The sequence below is a fragment of the Podarcis pityusensis genome (assembly GCF_964106645.2).
Source record: "Podarcis pityusensis genome assembly, chromosome: Z".
Classification (NCBI taxonomy): domain Eukaryota; kingdom Metazoa; phylum Chordata; class Lepidosauria; order Squamata; family Lacertidae; genus Podarcis; species Podarcis pityusensis.
This window is the reverse complement of record NC_138044.1, coordinates 29,953,150-29,971,318: the sequence shown is the minus strand read 5'-3', so window position 1 is coordinate 29,971,318 and position 18,169 is coordinate 29,953,150. Positions and strand designations below refer to the sequence as shown.

At 42.8% G+C, this 18,169-nt stretch overlaps 1 protein-coding gene across 2 annotated transcripts in view; it reads right to left on the bottom strand.

Moving 5' to 3' along the window:
- Positions 1–18,169, bottom strand: part of LOC308468814 (connector enhancer of kinase suppressor of ras 2-like) — a 317,637-nt gene that overhangs the window by 65,971 nt on the left and 233,497 nt on the right. For both annotated transcript variants that reach the window (XM_080991239.1, XM_080991238.1), the window contains exon 14: positions 572–606. In XM_080991239.1, the coding sequence (XP_080847365.1) occupies positions 572–606 (35 nt within the window). The remainder of the gene's footprint in view (positions 1–571; positions 607–18,169) is intronic.

Here is an 18,169-nt window from a genome sequence, read left to right as displayed (position 1 = left end):
TAAAACAAGGAAAGAAAAAATTGTTCAAACGTGTAGCTGACACATCCCATGTTGTAAACATCTTTGAAAACATGAAAGGACGCATCCAACTAAGTTACACTCAGGGCAAACCCACTGAAACTAATGGAGCTATGTAAGTCATGTCCATTATTTTCAATGAGACTATTTTGCATAGACTAGCATTTGATAAAACCGTATTTTTTATTTTAAAAAATGGCAGGTGTGATGCAATGATCAGAATAAATGAATATTTGCTCCATGTTAAAAATCCATTATATATATATATATTTGCTTTAAAATTAAATTACCAAAAAAAGTGAAGATGACTAAAAATGGTCATTCTCCAGCGTCCATCTCTTTCTCATGTAATCTTTAATGGCCCACTTCAGAGAGGTTTTTTTTAATGCTGTTCATTATTGGCTACATGCTATTTGACAAACTATGCAGGGCTACCTTTTACAAAGTGCAAAGTTTGCAAGGAACTGAAAATCACAAGCACATTTTCGAAGCTCAGTTAGGGCAGCAACTCTCTAATTACAATTTGATTAGTAAGAAGGCAAAGAATAGTTACCTTTCAGAATCACCACCGACTGCCTCTCCTGCTCTCTGCAGAAAGGAAGAGGAGAAAAGAAGAAGAGAGTGACGTTTAGCATTTCGGGTTAACTGAGAAGAATGAAAGAGTTCCCGAATATGATCAAAGTTACATTATCTCCAAGAAAACAAGGAAGCAGAACAAACCCCAAACCACCACCACGGCTGTTCTAACAGGAAGGAAGCTGAAAAGTTGCACCCGCTCTGAACAATGATTTTACACGAAAAATGAAATACTGACCGCATAACCTAGAAAAACCAGAGATGTAATGGAAATGCTTTTGGGGCCGTTTCATTTTCGTTTTTAATCTGGTATAGGTAATTTTCAATAAATTCAGCAAAAGGTCAAGCTAAGGCAATCTGTACACAGGCTCTCTTACAATTTTTAGTACAGTGGTGCCTCGCAAGACGAAATTAATTCGTTCCGCGAGTTTTGTCGTCTTGCGATTTTTTTTGTCTTGCGAAGCACGGTGTCGGGAAAGTTTTGGAAAAGCTTCAAAAATCACCAAAGTCTTTAAAAACCTCAAAAAAGGCTACCACACAGCATTCTATGAGTTGCTCCTCGAAGTCAAGTCGCAACTGTATTAACGGTGTTAAGAAAAAGGAAACAAACTTGCAAGACGTTTCCGTCTTGCGAAGCAAGCCCATAGGGAAAATCTTCTTGCGAAGCAGCTCAAAAAACGAAAAACCCTTTCATCTAGCGAGTTTTTCGTCTTGCGAGTTATTCGTCTTGCGGGGCACCACTGTAGATACACATATCTACTAGTGGATACATAGTAGATACACACACTCTCTCTCACACACACACACACACTCATAATGGCAGATTATATCTCTAGGCGTTGGGGAGCATTTCTTGTCAGGGAAATGGTACTATGGAGAAGGATTAACCTCCCCAGTATCACAATTTTGGTCTAAAAGAGATTCTTAATCTCAGTGTTGCGGGTTCAAGTCCCACCTTAGGCAAAAGATTCCTGCATAGCAGGGGGTTTGACTAGATGATCCTCGTGGTCCCTTCCAACTCTATGACTATGAATCTGGCCCTCTTCTTCCCACAGTCCCTCCTATTATTATTATTAATTATACACACACACACGTCTTGTCTAGTTTGGTCCTAAAACTGGCTTTTGTCTGCCACCTGGTTGTCCGTCTGTGATCTTGTCCAGACACTACCTGAGATGCTTTTGGCGTCACAGAATGTTCAGGATCATTCTCATTGCTATAGGGAAGGGACTAATTAGGAAAAGGCTAAAAAACTGAGTAGTGAACATTCACAGAACCCTAGATGCGGATGTGTGTCCCCATCGACTCAAGGAATTCACCCAACCATGTGGCCTGTATGAACACTGCAATGTAAATGTGTATGTATACTCAGGTGCAAGTTTGCATCTGTATCGGCCATATGCGATTGCTTCCATGCACCAGTCTCCCTTGCTAGAGGAAGTTAGTTAGAGTAGCCAACTTTGGAACAGGTAAGCAGAGGAAACTGTGTCAGGGAGAGTCTTCTGGGAGGAAAACAATTTGTAAAACATTTTAGGTGTCCACAGATGATGTAAAAAGTGTGGGGTGTTTGTTTGTTTTTCAAATTAGGAAAATGTTTCCCCCTGCCCCTTTCAAAGTTAAGCATGCAGGAAAATGATATAGATTTTGAAGCCAGTCAAACAGCTTGAAAGCCCAGGCAGACATGCTCTAAAAATTGTCATACCATTTGTCTATTTGCAAACACTGGGGAAATGTGTGAACCATTTTAAAACTGCACCCTGGGACTTTTGCAAGTCAGCTGTTACCAGTCACAACAGTGAATGGTAAGGCGCTTTGTTCCCCCGCCCCAAGATATGTTTTCAATATCGTAAGATTCTCGTGTGTAATAGCTGTTGCAGTTAGTTAATGTTGAGTGGGGCATATGGCTGAGAAGCATCGTGCACAATCCTAGAAATATTTCAGGAATTATGCAAGGGAACTTCTTATGTTTTCCCTGCAATAATACAGTGGAGGGGGAGCTCAGCTCTGGGTTGCCATCTGCTGGAGCACCAGATAGCTTATGGACCCTCCTTGCTCTGGCAAGTGAACAAAGTGCTAATTGAGACTTTCAATTTTGCAATGAGAAAAACCAGTGCACAGTAAGGCAGAGAAGGAGGGAAATAATCAAGCAGAGGGTCAATACATCTTTCCTTCCCCCACCCCATGGAGTTCCTCCTTCATACTTGCAGTTTAAACAGTGACTTTTTCACAAGATTGCTGGCATTACCAGCTAAAAGCTGCATTTTTGCCGGCTGAGTATCTTTTGTTAAAAGCTCAGTGTGTTTTACAAGTCGAACCTCTGGAACCAGGAAATGATGCATAGAATTGAAGTTATGCAGATTCTAAGAAACTTGAGTATTGTTCTGCTCTTTGATGTGTACACATGTGTATATATAAAATACCGTATTTTTCGCTCTATAAGACGCACCAGACCACAAGACGCACCTAGTTTTTGGAGAAGGAAAACAAGAAAAAAAATATTCTGAATCTCAAAAGCCAGAACAGCAAGAGGGATCGCTGTGCAGTGAAAGCAGCAATCCCTCTTGCTGTTCTGGCTTCTGAGATAGCTGCGCAGCCTGCATTTGCTCCATAAGACGCACACACATTTCCCCTTACTTTTTAGGAGGGAAAAAGTGAGTCTTATAGAGCAAAAAATATGGTAATAATGGATCAGTACAGGTGTCTCTGTTTTTTGGACTCTCCTTGGGTTCTTTGCTGCAGGACTGCCAAGGCCCCTGGCCCTCAAAATGTGCTACTACACCACTAGCAAGTAGAAGTTTAGTGCCCCTGTAGCATGAGACAAATGGTTAACCACTTTGAGCTTACTGAGGAAAGGCAGGGTTTCAAATATTCATGTGGGTTCCGTTTAAGAGCGGCAAGCAAAACAGATTGTAAGCAAGCTTCCCCCCGCCACAAAGTATATTAGATATGTTTATTGCCTGAATGTAAAATTGTGTAAACATCAACATCACATTCCCTTTTTTATTTCATGCCGCTCGGCCGTCAGCAACAGAGCACATGCTCAGAATGCAGAAAGTCAGGGGCAGACTTTGGTAATATGGCACCCTGAGCGAGGACAAAATTTGGCCCCCTTTCTAAATATTTCTCATTTTCACAGTAATTCCTTTTTGGTACAGTTGCTTTTTAATGGATCTTCTCAGTAGGGGCACACAAACACACAGGCACATACACCCCTCTCCAGATACAATGACATACAATTTGTACTGCAAAAATACAAAAGCATAAATAAACTGCAATGAATTAAAAGCTCTCCGAATATTAACATTCAGGAATGCTTTTATATCTAAAGAAAATTATTATTTTAAAAGTTTACTTAACTCACAATTCAACCACACATCGGTTGCTCCATTCGCCATTTCAATAGCACCATTCACGAAACATTTACATAGCCATTACTCACAGCCACGCTAGAAATAGAATATGCCACTGGACTTGCCACAAATGTTCCCCAGTTTTCCTTATTTATTAGGTTTATCCAAAGATTTATGAATGTATAAAAAAGGGTATCACAGCTACAGTCAATAAATACAAAACTGGGATCTGAATCCTTTGGGGATTGAGAATATTTAGAATATATATACATATATATATACACACACACAATTTTTTTAAAGGCCAAATTTAACCTTGTTTTAAACATTTCATTAACTGTATTTCTTCCCATTTCCCTATTCTTCCTTGCTCTTCTACACAATCACCAACTCTAAGGCTTGATCATGTGGAAGTACCAAGCCCCCATTTCACAACAGGTTGGGTAGTGACCCATTGGATATCATGGGTTGTGAAGACCACAATTTCAATTCCACTACCTTTTTTTCTTTTTGAAAACTAGAAATGATTCCTGCTGCTGAACAAAAGAGTCTGCAAAGACTCCTCACTGGGACACTCCAAGAAGTGAAACTAAAGAGATAAAAGATGATTGCACCATAAATGTCTGCCCTGCTCAAACAAGCTCTTCTTAAAATCATAGGGGTTAACCAAAGTCTGTCTTTCTTTTTAGTAGCACAACAGCTCTGGGCAAGAAGCTTGTCTTGTTCTGAGCCAACATACACTCGTTCAAATTGTTATTTAATTTTTAGTTCAGGGTGGGATCAGTTTGCAGGTACAATGGGTTAATGCTAGGCACCAGAGATTCAGTAACTTTAATAACTTCAATGGCTGTGCTGTGCTCCATGGAGACTGGATCTGCCACCTTCCTTGGCACCCCCACCCCCATGCCACCTCTACTGCAGCCAGGAGGGGGAATGATGGAGTAGGACATCTTGATGAAGAGCACTCCAACTTGTAACATTTATTTCTTACATAAATCCACATTTATACCACATAGAACAATGTTCTCTATCCATGTGAAATTTCCCAGTGCTTTCCACCTTTGTGCGATCCTAACACAAGACACCATAGGTTATACGCAAGCCAACCTCGTACACCAATGGGGCTGTATTTGGGTTTCAACACTGTGTCTTGAAAACAACAGGGTTTGGTAAAACAAGCCTTATGAGGAGTGGTTGAGGGAGCTGTGTGTGTTTAACCTGGGGAAGAGAAGACTGAGAGGTGATATGATAGCTGTTTTCAAATATCTGAAGGGAAGATGGAGCACAAGCTTGTTTTCTGCTGCTCTGGAGGGTAGGACTAGAACTAATGGATTCAAATCACAAGACGGGAGATTCTGACTGAATGTTAGGAAGAATGTTTCTGATAGCAAGAGCTGTTTGACTGTGAAATGGACTCCAGAAAGTGGTGGTAGTGGTGGACTTGAAATGAAGAGGATCTCAATTTTGCACCTTGAAACCAACAGGTTTGTGTTTGTTTATGAATGACATTTTTAAGTATTTCACCTCTTTTTTTAGCACACACAAAAGTTAAAAGGAAGGGGGGTACACATCTGATACTGGTCATCAGATTTAATTACTCTGCAATGGAAGCTATGTTGTAGTGGTGATAAATATCAATTTAGCCTGATTACTAATATGTTATTTAACAAAATCTATGAAATTGATATTTAATTAATGAAGGGCTGACACAGAAAACCCCACTTAGCTTGAGGAGTACTTCATCACTCAAGTAGTGCTGCTGAATCCAAAGGAATGGCAAGCACCACCGTCCTTCAAGATTTCTACACCAAGGCCCTTAATTATAATCATTTTTTGACATTACCTCCTGATTTCATATTAATGGGCTGACGACACAGAGCACTTCATGTATTGCAGCCATTAATTTGCAATTCACGAGCTGTATTAATTTGGAGGCATCTGCCGGAGAGACAGTCAAAATGTCTATACAAAACGAACAGCCTCTGCTAAAGTGTTTAGCAAGCTGAGGGTGAAAATAGATGCATATAAGATAATTAGTAAGAGCACCTCTCTGGATTCAAGCAGCTTTGAAGGTCTCATCCCATGTGGTATTCCTGGCTGAGTAACAGGTTGCATTCTTTAGTCCAGGCATTAATACATTTAATCTCAATACAGTGCATCTTGCAAAACCAGATTGTGTTTAGGACCCAAACTATGGTTGCCTGGTGGGCCACCCTGTGATGAGTGGGAGGTTAAAATGCTGCTTCTGTGGATAACTGGCAGACATAGCCAATGCAAAATTGAATTGAACCTACTCCACTCATCATAAAGTGATGATAACTGACTGGCAAGTGGGTGTGTTTGGGGGAAGTGGAATTGGACCCCATGGTGGGCCAAGATGGGCCCAATAGCCAGTGGCTCACCACCCACTGACCTCCTACTCAACTCCCTGGTCATCTGCTGGGTCATTGTTTACAGCTGAGTCTTCTGGGACATCTCCCTCCTCCCAAGCAGACACACCTGCTTTAAGAGACATCTGGTGTGAAGGCCTTCAGACTGCCAAGTGAGTGTTTCTGCGCACACTGGACTTTGCACCTTTACCCTTCTCCCAGCCTTGTGGTCTGGGAGTTGGAAGGGAGGAGAATCAAAGGTTGAGGCAGGGATCAGAGCATGCTTGAGCGGTTATCAGGGCCCAGGAAATACATCCAAAAGACTTGGAACTTCTAGGGCCATGCCCAACCCTCTAGAGCAGATCTGGGGAGAGTGCATGATGTGTGCAGACTTTGGGAAGGGAGGGGGTCCAGTGGTACAAGTGGAAATCCTTGTGTTGAATGCCCCCCACAAGGTAAATTTCAGAGCCTTGAGTGAGGGGAAATTGGGCAGAGGTGACTTGAAGGATTGAGTAATGAAGAAGGGGGGCTTGCTTCTGAGAGTTCCCCCCTCCCACATTCCAGTGATGACACCCCTGCATGATTAGCAGTTTAAAGCAGAGAAGGCGAAAGAGGCAGCTCAGCAGCAGGCTTTGCAAACCATTCTGGATCCCTGGGAAAACAGGGAGAAAATTTAACCAGCACCCTGCATTTTCTTCTCAATCTCAAAGATAACTGCGTGATTGTAAATGCACGCATATTAGATCAGATTACTTTTGTAACGATGAGAAGGGATTTCCATGAAACTCTGACAGTCAGACATTGCAATCTGATCAAATAGGATTATCCGCTGCTGCCTCATAGCAATTTCACTGTGAAAAGAAAAGGGAAGGGGTGGGGAGAGAAACCCTATCTGGTTCAGATAATATACTCAGAAATGTTTCACCCCCCCCCAAAAGCAATATATGGATTTCTTTCTTTTTTTAAAAAAGGGAAGCTGAATTCTGGAAAGACAGAGGTATTATGCACCCCAAGTTCTTATGTCTGGGAGTTCTCTGGATGGGGTTGCACTCCCCTGATGTGGCCAGATGTGGCTTTTGGACATACTTTAATTTCTCCTTCACCCCTAGTCAGCACTGAAGGCTAATAAAGAATACAGGCACACACCAGAGCTCAAGAAGACCTTGTTGCTCAAGCAAGGCTCAACTAGAAGAGGGAGTTCCTGTCCAAGAGGATCCAATGGCCAGCCTGGCAGACGGAGTCAGTCCAGGGCTCAAAGATACTTCCCTAAGAAGATGCCACCTGCAGTTCAGTGAGAGCTGTTCAACAGTGGAACAGACTCAAGGTGGTGGACTCTCCTTCCTTGGAAGTTTTTAAGCAGAGGTTGGAAGGCCACCTAGTTGAAAGTCCTGCATTACAGGGGGTTGGACTAGATACCTGGGGTCCCTTCCAACTCTACAATCCTGTGATTCGAATTCCTGGACCGATATTATCAAGGGACATGCAAATTAAATCAAGAGGTCTGAACTTGGCCCAGAAGTATATGGGCAACCATTGCAATTGGTTAAGTACTGGAGCTATATGCTGGTAGTATGACCTCACGAATTAGCCACCACATTTTGCACCAACTGGAGGCTTCCAGCCTAGGTCCGACATACAGCACGGATGGGGATCCTGTAGCCGAACAACATTTGGAGGGCCACAGTTTCCCCATCCATGTTCTACAGAAAATACACAAAAATGATTCACTTTGTATTCATTACTCAGATTGTTGTGCGATCAGTTTAACCTGCCAGTTGCCCCCCTTCTGCTTGCCTAACAAATGAATCAACAGCTTTTTCTCATCTTGTTCTCTGAAACTACGGTGTGAACGATCACTTGTCCAATTTCACTCACATCAATTTGCTGCCTATGAGACTCCTGACATGTTGAAACTTTCAAAGCTAACCTCTGCTTTAAAATCCATTGGCTTCCTGGGAAGAAAATGTGTCAAGGAAATGCTTTCTAATGTTATGAGAGAATGGATTTTTGCCTTATTTGATGGGGGAGTGGGGGCAACCTTGGCTTCTTATTCACCTGCACAATCTACTCAGCTTTGCTGTTCTGATTTTCATACCACAGTGCTAATACAAAACCTTGGTGTTTATCTAGTCCTAAATGAATAGAACCAAATTTAAGTGATACATCCCAACTGGCCAATTCTGTAGCGAATTCTCCTTTTGAAGTTCATTTAGGTCAGGGATAGAGTGTTTGAAATACTCTCCCACTGCTTTCTGAATGTTGCCATTTTCAATATGAGGTCTGCACCCATTTACGCTTTTATGATTCAAAACAATTTTGAATAGCTAACTATCGGCTCCCTCTGTCTTACACACACACACACACACACACACACACACACACACAGCAATTCATGCAGCCAGGAATGGTTTGAATATTCCTGACAGGCACTGCAACCCATCATCATCAAGAAAGATGCTTGTTCAATACTATGGGTGCTCCATGTAAGAATTTGTGGTACTCTATCTATTAGAGCTAGGTGCTGACCAGCATCATTAATCTTCCAACTTTGCTGCTTTACCTTGGAAGGGTTGAAGGATTTCTCCTGGGAGCGATTCTGCTGTGGCTGTACCAGCCTCCATTTTTCTTAATTATTCCTCTTGTCATGTCTCTAATACATCTAAGAGGACAGAGGCAAATGTCCAGTCTCCTTTGCAGAGCAGAAATATGTCTGGAATATGCTTCTCATCAGCAGGGTGTTATCACACAAACGTTACAGGTCATGTCATTATCTTCTAGCTTAACATTCAATAGGGTTTCCGAGTTCAAGCCGGGACTCTTGATCATTTTGCATGTGAATCAACATAAAATCCACCAAGGTCACACAAACACACTCTCCCTCTCTCTCTCTCTCCTCCCAACCGCCTCCCTGAGGTGTGCTGCCTGTGTGATTCAAAAACTGTCTAGGGATCAAAGGACATGGGTAATCTTTGCTTGGGAGCTGACACCTTTGATATACAGGCTTTTTAATTCTGCTTGCATACAACTACACTCGCAACAACCTCCTGTGGAGAAATCTATTGCTTCAACTCTGGCACCAGACTATGGTATAAATGACTGTGGGAAGTCAGTGCAGTGCATAGAAATATAAGCATAATTAAAATAGTGCAATCAACATAAAGCTGGCATCATTGCAGAAATGCTGCAAAGACCATGTTTTGATGTTGAACCGCAAGGGTGGGCCAAATGATTTCTATTGACAGCACACACTTTTCAGGTAATCTGTCAAGGGTGCATGCTGACTATGGGTAGAGCCAAAGTCAGTGATGGGCAAGATTGCAGCAAAATGTGGGTGTGCCCACTCTACCCCTCCTTTCTGTCCAGCAGGCTGCTATTTCTGAGAGATGTTAACCAACTTTGAGGGAACCCTGAGATTTGCAGAAATACACAAAATCTTTGGAAACAAAATGCAAAGGAAGAATCCCATACCTTCCTCAAAAAAACAACAGCCCAATGAGAACTAGGTTTGGTTAATGGCTAGAGAATGCTGACTGTTGATGGGAGGGTAACATGGACAATATTTTTCCTTTTATTTAACAAAATGTAGTGACCACATGGTTGTTAGAAAAGTGTAAGAAAAACATGAAATAAAACAGTGAAATTCAAATAAAAACAGGAATTTAAAACATTCAAAGGATGACTGAAATCAACAATAGCTAAAGAGGAATAAAACTCATGCAACTTCTACATGTTTGGATAGGCTTGTCTAAACAAAAATGTTTTAAGCAAGCACCTGGCTGATATCAATAGGCAGGCAGTACTAATGTCTGTCAAACTAAAAGATCAATCCCTTAGAACTGTGGAATGAGTATTATGTGGCACCTGTAACTGTATATAAAATCCTGAGCTCCACATAAATTAGGGGTCAGCAACTGGACAGAGCCCCTTACAATGGACCACATTCATTCACCCAAGCAGTGTTATCTGGCAGTTTGGCAGCCCAATAGGGAAATGAGAGATGTGAATGAGCAGTGGAGTTGGCAAAGGGCTCTAGGTAGCAGTACACAGAGAGGAGGGGGATGTGTGTGGCCTTGGTGCACAAGGGGTGTGTGACTGTGGATGAGCTTACTCCTAGGTGAGAGGTTGAAGCAGCTGGGTGGTGAATATATGTAAATCAACCTGGTTTCTCTCCAAGCTGCATCTATGGTGAAAGGATGAATGGAATTCATGAATGCATAGCCTGTGTGCAAACAACCAAAACAGAGTATTTTGCATCAGATCAAACATTCCTTGTCCACCTTGCTTCTCTTGGAGGAGCCAGAAGATCTGGTCAGGTCATCCTGCTTGTGAAAAGCATGATCTTTGCCACAGCTCTACTTGGTTTCTAGGAGCAGAGCCTATTATTTGGGTGTGGCGGGTGACCACCAGTGAACCAGCCCCTGTGGCTGCTCTTCTGGAGTGTGACAAGGCTGAGAGCATTCTCTGTGGGTGATTGGTTGTGAATGGGCTTGCTCACAGGTGAGAGATTCAAGGATTAAGGAAGGATTGCATGTGTGTGAGAGATGTGAGTTAACCCAACTTTAAGAGAGAGGTAGAATGCTAGAGAGCCTCATCAGTGGTGGGATCACAAATGCAACTCACAAATGCATATCCAGTGTGATTAGTGGGTGCTGGGTTTTTCCTTTACTGTACTTCTGTTGTATCTTCATTTTGTGTTAATACACTATTCCTCACTTTGGGGCCTTGGGGCCAAAAAGCGGTATGTAAACAAACCAGAGCACAACATAGCTACACAAGCCTTTTCTGCAAGCAGTTTCCAGCAAAACTAGTTGCCGACCAGGGATATAAATGCTTCCACAACATTGATAACACATCCTTGCCCAAGGAAGAGAAAAGATTTGACTGTCTCGAGCGGTTACACTAATGCTCACTGACAAGGTGTAAGCTGGCTACGAATATTAAATTCTAGGGCAAAGCTTTCATTTTAGGAAAAGGACAAAAAAAGAAACGCGACAAAGCAACAAAATACTCCATTGTGAGTGCCTGCTTTCCAGGATTCCAGCCACTTCATTCCATGCCCACCTTCCACCCCCACAGCTATCAGCCACCATTCCATGCCCACGGAGCATGCCCACTGCCCATTCAGTAGTAGGGAAGGAAGAAGACATCTTTCCCTATTCTGCCCTGTATCTGTCACATGCAGCACTGTTTCTGTCCTACTAGAGTTCATCTTCCACCCAAAATGGCATTATTTATGTCATTATTCACTGTGGCAATATTTATGTTATTAATTGCAAAAAATATGTAAATTACATAACCTACATTGTCACTACATTGCCCCATCCCATTCAGTTCAATGCAGAGAAAATGCAATGCAAATGGAAATAAAGAGTAATCAATTATGCATCATTTGCAGACTGAAAGTAGCAAAATACCAATTGTATTTGTTGGATTGATTTACATTCCAGACATGAAACCAATAATCAGTTTTGGAATTTCAACTCCCATTTCTGTTTTCGATGGAATTCTCTGAGATCCCTATTCAGTAGTTTGGGGGTCCTAAATGTCTTACAAGTTTTTTGTGGCATCAGCTTTTGTGCTGTAGAGTCCACTTCAGTATGTTTGTGCTTGTTTCTTTTCAAAGGTCGCAATGAAAACTTCAGCCATGAATACTGTAACTTTTTTTTATAACAGTACAATATTAAAATATGAATGAAACACCCTGATATTCTTCTAAATGATGGTGGACTGGAAGCAAAATCATTCCAGTAAAACAGCCTTTGAAGAGAGGAGCCTCATCACTCAGTTCTGTCTCTGGCCTATAATTTATTCATATTTAGAGGCTAAACGATGTTCTTCTCATCGGCCTCTCCATTCTCACGTTATTAATTTTAGACATTGACAAATGTGTCCCATTTGGGTGGTTTAACTCTCTCCACTCCCTGTGTCCAATGATGAAGCAGTTTATTTTTTAGAATTTCCTATTGGGTCTACAAAAATAGGAGGAGGACTGCTGTAAACTTGGCCCCAGCTAGTATGGCCTGGCCCAGGGTCGGAACAGGTGAGAACTGAGCGATAACTAAAGGACCATAGGTTCCCTATCCCAGTCCTAAAGTTGTATGTGAGTTGGCCAGCAAGGGTGGGGAAGGCATAAAGGGATGGAAGAAAAGGTGGGAATACAAGTTCTTTGTCCAGGTCCCAAGCTCACTGCACAGCAAATGTTCACACCCATTTCAACAAGAGCACAGAGGAAGGCTACAATCATTCCCTTTCTTCCCCCAAAACTAAACCAGAGACTAAATTCTTTCTCTTGCTGCGTCTGAGTACAGCTTTATCAAATCTTAAAATTCAATCACATACATTTCAGGTCATATTACAGCCGTAATTTATGGGCCTACATTCTGTTCAAAATTTAATATTCCAGTAGCTTATGAACAAAACCCAGCCGTCCAAAAATAGACTGACATATTATCTTCGTCAGAATCAAATGAAATTCATTAATGTGATCAATAACGGAGGACGAAGAAGAGCGAGAAAAGTACACATATGCCACCGGAGATAATACCACGGTGTCCTGCCAGGCTATATGACATTTTCTGGTGAACCACCTACTACTGGTCTAGGCCAACCTTGGTCTGATCCAGCAAGGAACTTGTTATATTCAGAAGCTTAGTCAGTTTAACACATAAAACAAATAAGCAAGACTCAGGGTCACTGAACACACATTCATTGTCAGACCCTCCAAGGGTCCCTATTTTCCAGGGACGTCCCTGATTTAGAGAAGCTGTCTCAGTTTCTGATTTGATCCTGGAATGTCCCACTTTTTCTTAGAATGTCCCTATTTTCATTGGGGAAATGTTGGAAGGTGTAAAGTTATCTGACCCCCAATGTTTTATTATGTTTTTATATATGTTGACAGCTCCCAGAGTGGTTGGGCAACCAAGAAAGATGTGTGGGGTATAAATAGGAAAATTATTGTTATGGAATGAGACATCCCTATTTTCATTGGAGAAATGTTGGAGGGTATGCACTGTTCCTTAACTGCAAAGACAGCCTTTCTGAGAATGCATTCTAAGGCCCCATCCACACTGCACATTTAAAGCAGTATCAAACCACTTTAAACAGTCTTGTCTTTCTCCAAAGAATCCTGAGACATAGTTTGTTGAGCATGCTGAGAATTGTTAGGATGCCCTGTTTCCCCCACAGAGCTGTAATTCCCAGAGTTCCCTGGGAAGAGGAATTCATTGTTAAACCATTGGCTATTGACTATGCCAGCTGAAGAAACACCTGAAGAGCCACAGGTTCCCTGTCCCTGCTCAAAGGGCAGGCATTGGAAATTTTTGCAAGCTGTTCTGGGAGCCTTTTTGGCTAAAGAGTGGGCAAGAAGATACCGTATTTTTCGCTCTATAACATGCACCCGACCATAACACGCACGTAGTTTTTAGAGGAGGAAAATCCGTAGGCATGCCACCCGTAGGCATTCCCTCCATAACACGCACAGACATTTCCCCTTACTTTCTAGGAGGAAAAAAGTGAGTGTTATGGTGCAAAAAATACGTAGATGACAGACAGACAGACAGACAGACAGGAGGGTGCAAACCTCTACATGCTTACAGAAGAGACATGTGCCAGGTTTTACTGCAATGCAAAAATACAGGACTGCACTGTAATGCTCCCAGCACAGCTGGCCTTAACTGGAAACTTTCTTGCTTACAATTAATCTAAATACAGGAAGTGAATTATACCCTGCCATCTCTGAGGATGCCCTTCCTGTGCAAGACTGGGAGCATGCATTAGAATGATGGACAAATGTCCATCTGCGCCATTGTTTAGAAAAAATAAATCCACCCCTTGGCTGGTCAAATTAGCAGCTTTCGCAGGAAAGCTGTACTCTCTGAAAGGGTTTAATAGATGCTCTTGAGACTTCAGCAGGGCTTAGTCAAGAAAGGGGGGGGGGTTGGGGTGGTGGTGGTTCTGCTTTTTTTACTCTGCAATGAAGGAATCACTGCCTTCATAACATAAAAATGCATTCTGTACTTCAATAACCCTTTAATTTTCATTATGGAGATAAGGGATATTAGCTGTTAGAGTGCAATAAATAAGATTATTATCTTACATTTTTAATGATAAATGGAACCCAAGGTACAGTAAACAAAGATTAGGCGACATGAAATTCTATAGAGACAGCATGGTGTAATGGTCAGAGCATCAGACTAGGCATGGGAAAGACCCAGATTCAAATCCCCACTCGGCCATGAATCCCATTAGCCTTTGGCCATTCACTTAATCAGCCCAACCCACCTCACAGGGTTGCTCTGAGGATACAGTGGAAGAGGGGCCTCCTTGGAACAGAATGAAATAAACATATCTACTGTGCATTTTGGAAAGTAGTTTGTCAGTTTGCTTGTTTGTCCTCTATACGTTTGGCTTCCTCTCAAGGTATCTTCACCAAACTCAGCACACAAGTTTTCCAAGGTGGAGGCATCAGTTTTCCCTGATGTTTGGACATCAGCTGCCATTTTGAAACAAAATGGTAGACCAAAATGTGACTTTGGTGTGACTTCACCCGATTTTTGGTGCAACAGGTGAAAACTCACAAATTACACAGTCCATTTAAAAATTACATATTTTGATTTTTAAAAGCTCCTAGGCAGTGCTGGGCATGAATAAGGAAAAAATAAATATCACAACCGTCATGAGCTCAGCTGTCTACTCAACAGGTGGAATAAACAGTGCTAATAGTTCACCTTTGCTTGTAAATATGGTAGCAGTGACATTTGATTTTTTGAAATTTATTACAGTTGCTGGAGGGGTTTATTCTACACCAGGGGTGGATACCTTTTAAAGCTTGAAGGCCATATTTTCTCATGGTGAAACCTCTGAGGGCCACCTCCCATGGTAGGCATTAAGACAGAGACAAAAGGGAGGGAAGGAACAGATGTGGCTCTTTGCACATGTTTGTACAGTAAGGCTATCTCTCTATATCTATCTATCCATCTATATCTATCTATCTCTCTATCTCTCTATCTCTCTATCTATCTATCATCTATCTATCTATTCCATGCCAACGTCAAACACCCAACCACCCAGGCAAGCAAGAAGGATAATCACAATCAGTGCTATTTTTCCAGAAAAAGAGGTGCTAGAACTTACCCAGAACTTTGTTCTTTTATAATGGCAATGCGCCTACCTGAGAGGTGCCAGAACTGAGTTCTAGTGAGTTCTGGCAGAAAAAAGGACACATTTCATCCAGGCAAAAGCCCCAGATGAGGGCACGGTGTGGGGCTGGTGAAAGGTGTAGTTGGGGGTTGGGGAATGGAAAGAGGTAGATGGAGTCACATTCAACTCCTGAGTCTGAGGTTCCCCATGCCTGTTCTACAATAGACTGAGAAATCTGCCTCCTTCATACTCCAGAGCATGGAGTTTTGCCATCTAGCCACAAGAATAGAATCAAAATATTAATGATGAATGAGTTTTTATCTATATCTGACTGTTTGTCTATAACAGAAGTCTGTGTGTCTGCCCACCTATCTCTGCCTGCCTATCCACTACAACCTGAAACTTCATTACAACCAATCCCCTTGGCTTTCACAGTGGCAAGACTGAAGCTTGGTTTTAATTTAATTGGGCAATGAGCTTCATGAGGTTAAATAGACCTTTTGATATCAGATCTGAGCATAAGGCTTTTGATCTGTAAATCACAGAAGGCCTCAGCTTATGTTTGTAGTTAATTGCACTAATGTGAATGGAGTGCCTGCCTATTGAAATTTGCCTTGCGAGATTAGGAGATCAAGGAGATCCACATCAGATTTCAAACCTGCTTCTTTTCTCAGATGGTAAAGGGCTGTGATTCTCTTCAAGATGCTGTAAGTCAAACAGTTGTGTTTATGATGCAAAAGCAAGGAAAGGTTCCGGGAACAATGACCGCTCCCTGCTTAAAACGGGGGGCGCCCTTTGCGTGGACGCGCGCAACCCCTAGATCTGGAGCGGCTCCAACAGCATAGGCTTGGTTTGCCTTCCCTCAGGTGGGATACCTGGAGGTCTCCGCCTACCTCAGTCAGTTGTCCAATCCCACCTGGGGGAAGCGTTGCCAAGGAGACCAGGCCAGGTAGGGGAGGGATTACCTGCCCACACAATAGAGGGAGGATCTTACCTGGGAATCCTCACTGCAGATCTCCATTTCCTAGTTCGGACAACGTGGAATGCGGTGGGATGCCCTGCTCCCTTGGTTGCGTCACGAACTTGCGTTCCGCCACCCGCCAAACGTGGTTGTGCTCCACCTCGGCGAAAATGACTTGGTCGTGCGTAAAAGCATAATTCTGATCAAAACAGCGATCGCAGACCTGGAAAGCGTACACGCCACTCACCCCACTATCATGATTTTCTGGTCCGAACTTCTGCCACGCTTGCATTGGCGGGGCAACATCAAATCCACTAGACTTAATTACACTGTGGAAAAAATCAATAGGGCAGTGCGCTCTGCAACCACTCGCATGGGAGGTCGGGTTGTGAAACACCCCAACATTAAAGTTTACATGCAGGAGCTATTTCGGCCTGATGGCGTGCACCTATCGGACCTTGGTAACGAGCGTTGGCTGAGCGACATCAGGCATGGCCTGATTGACTGGTTGGAACGTGGCAAAGTGGCTTTTCAGATGTAGGTAGTCTTGGCGGCGAGACCGCAATCTTTGCGGTCTCGGGTGGCGGTATCAGGCCTTGGGCGGAATCCTTTAGTCCATCTTCCTCTTTGCGGCGGCGATACCAGGGTTTCCCGTTAAAGGGGTTTCTGAAGGGAGGCTTTGACCGTACGCCGAAAGGTCGTCATTGCTCTCCCCTGCGGCGGCGGCGTAACGGGGGCGGCTATCTCTGCTTGAACATATGTTCTCCAAAGCCGGCCCATCCCCCCCCACTGGATAACCCTGATGCTCCCTAGGTCCCCGGCTGGGGACTGGGGAGGGAGAACACCCAATGCCTGAGCCAAGGTCTACCCACATTTGAAATTTAATAAAGTTGTGGCCAATTTAATCCCATAGCACGCTGTCATGAGTCGTTATTCCACATGACGGGGGGACCGCGCGGGATCTGGGGGCTCCGCCTGTCCACGCAATGGAATCTCTACGAATTCTCTGCAAACTCTACAAGTTTCAACCGTTACATTCATTATGCAAAAGTAAAGGTTTACACACACACACACACACACACACACACACACCTTTTTCCCATGGACCTTAGGGGGGAGGAGGATAAACAACAATAACAACAACAGCAACAATAATAATGGAAGTCCCTGATCATTTGAATGGGGTCTAGAATATTAGCTGGAACAGCAATGCTTATAGTGAGCTAGGCTTCTGGGAGGCTGTTTTCCCAGTCATGCATCTCTGGTTCTCCAACACTGCATGCAGAGTATCAAGATAAGCAATTTATTGAGCTACCAATGTAAAGTGGTCCCATCTTCATCACTGATGCTGTTGTACTCTATTCACTTTTTCCGCACACCACACAAAAACATTTCTATTTCTTTTCCAAGCTTTGAAAATTAGAGATCCTTCATCCTAAGCATTTCCCCCTTTCACCCAGCAGCAATTTCAATGCCAGAAGGCTTAACTTATCTCTCGAGTTCAGTAAGCTGACGCTAAACCCATCATAAGATACAACAGAGACGTGCAGAATTTTGTGTGTGTGCTAGGCTAAAAATAAAAAGCTGCCTTTGAGGTTATTTTGTTTCTCCCCCACTAGTGGATAGTGGGGAGGGAGGAGACAAGAAGGAATGTTGCTTCCAGCAGCAAACATTTTGCAATTCTTAAATTCCGTGCTGGGGAAGAAGAAAAACAGAAAAGGAGCAAAAGGAAGACAGAAAGTGAACAACAGGGCAAA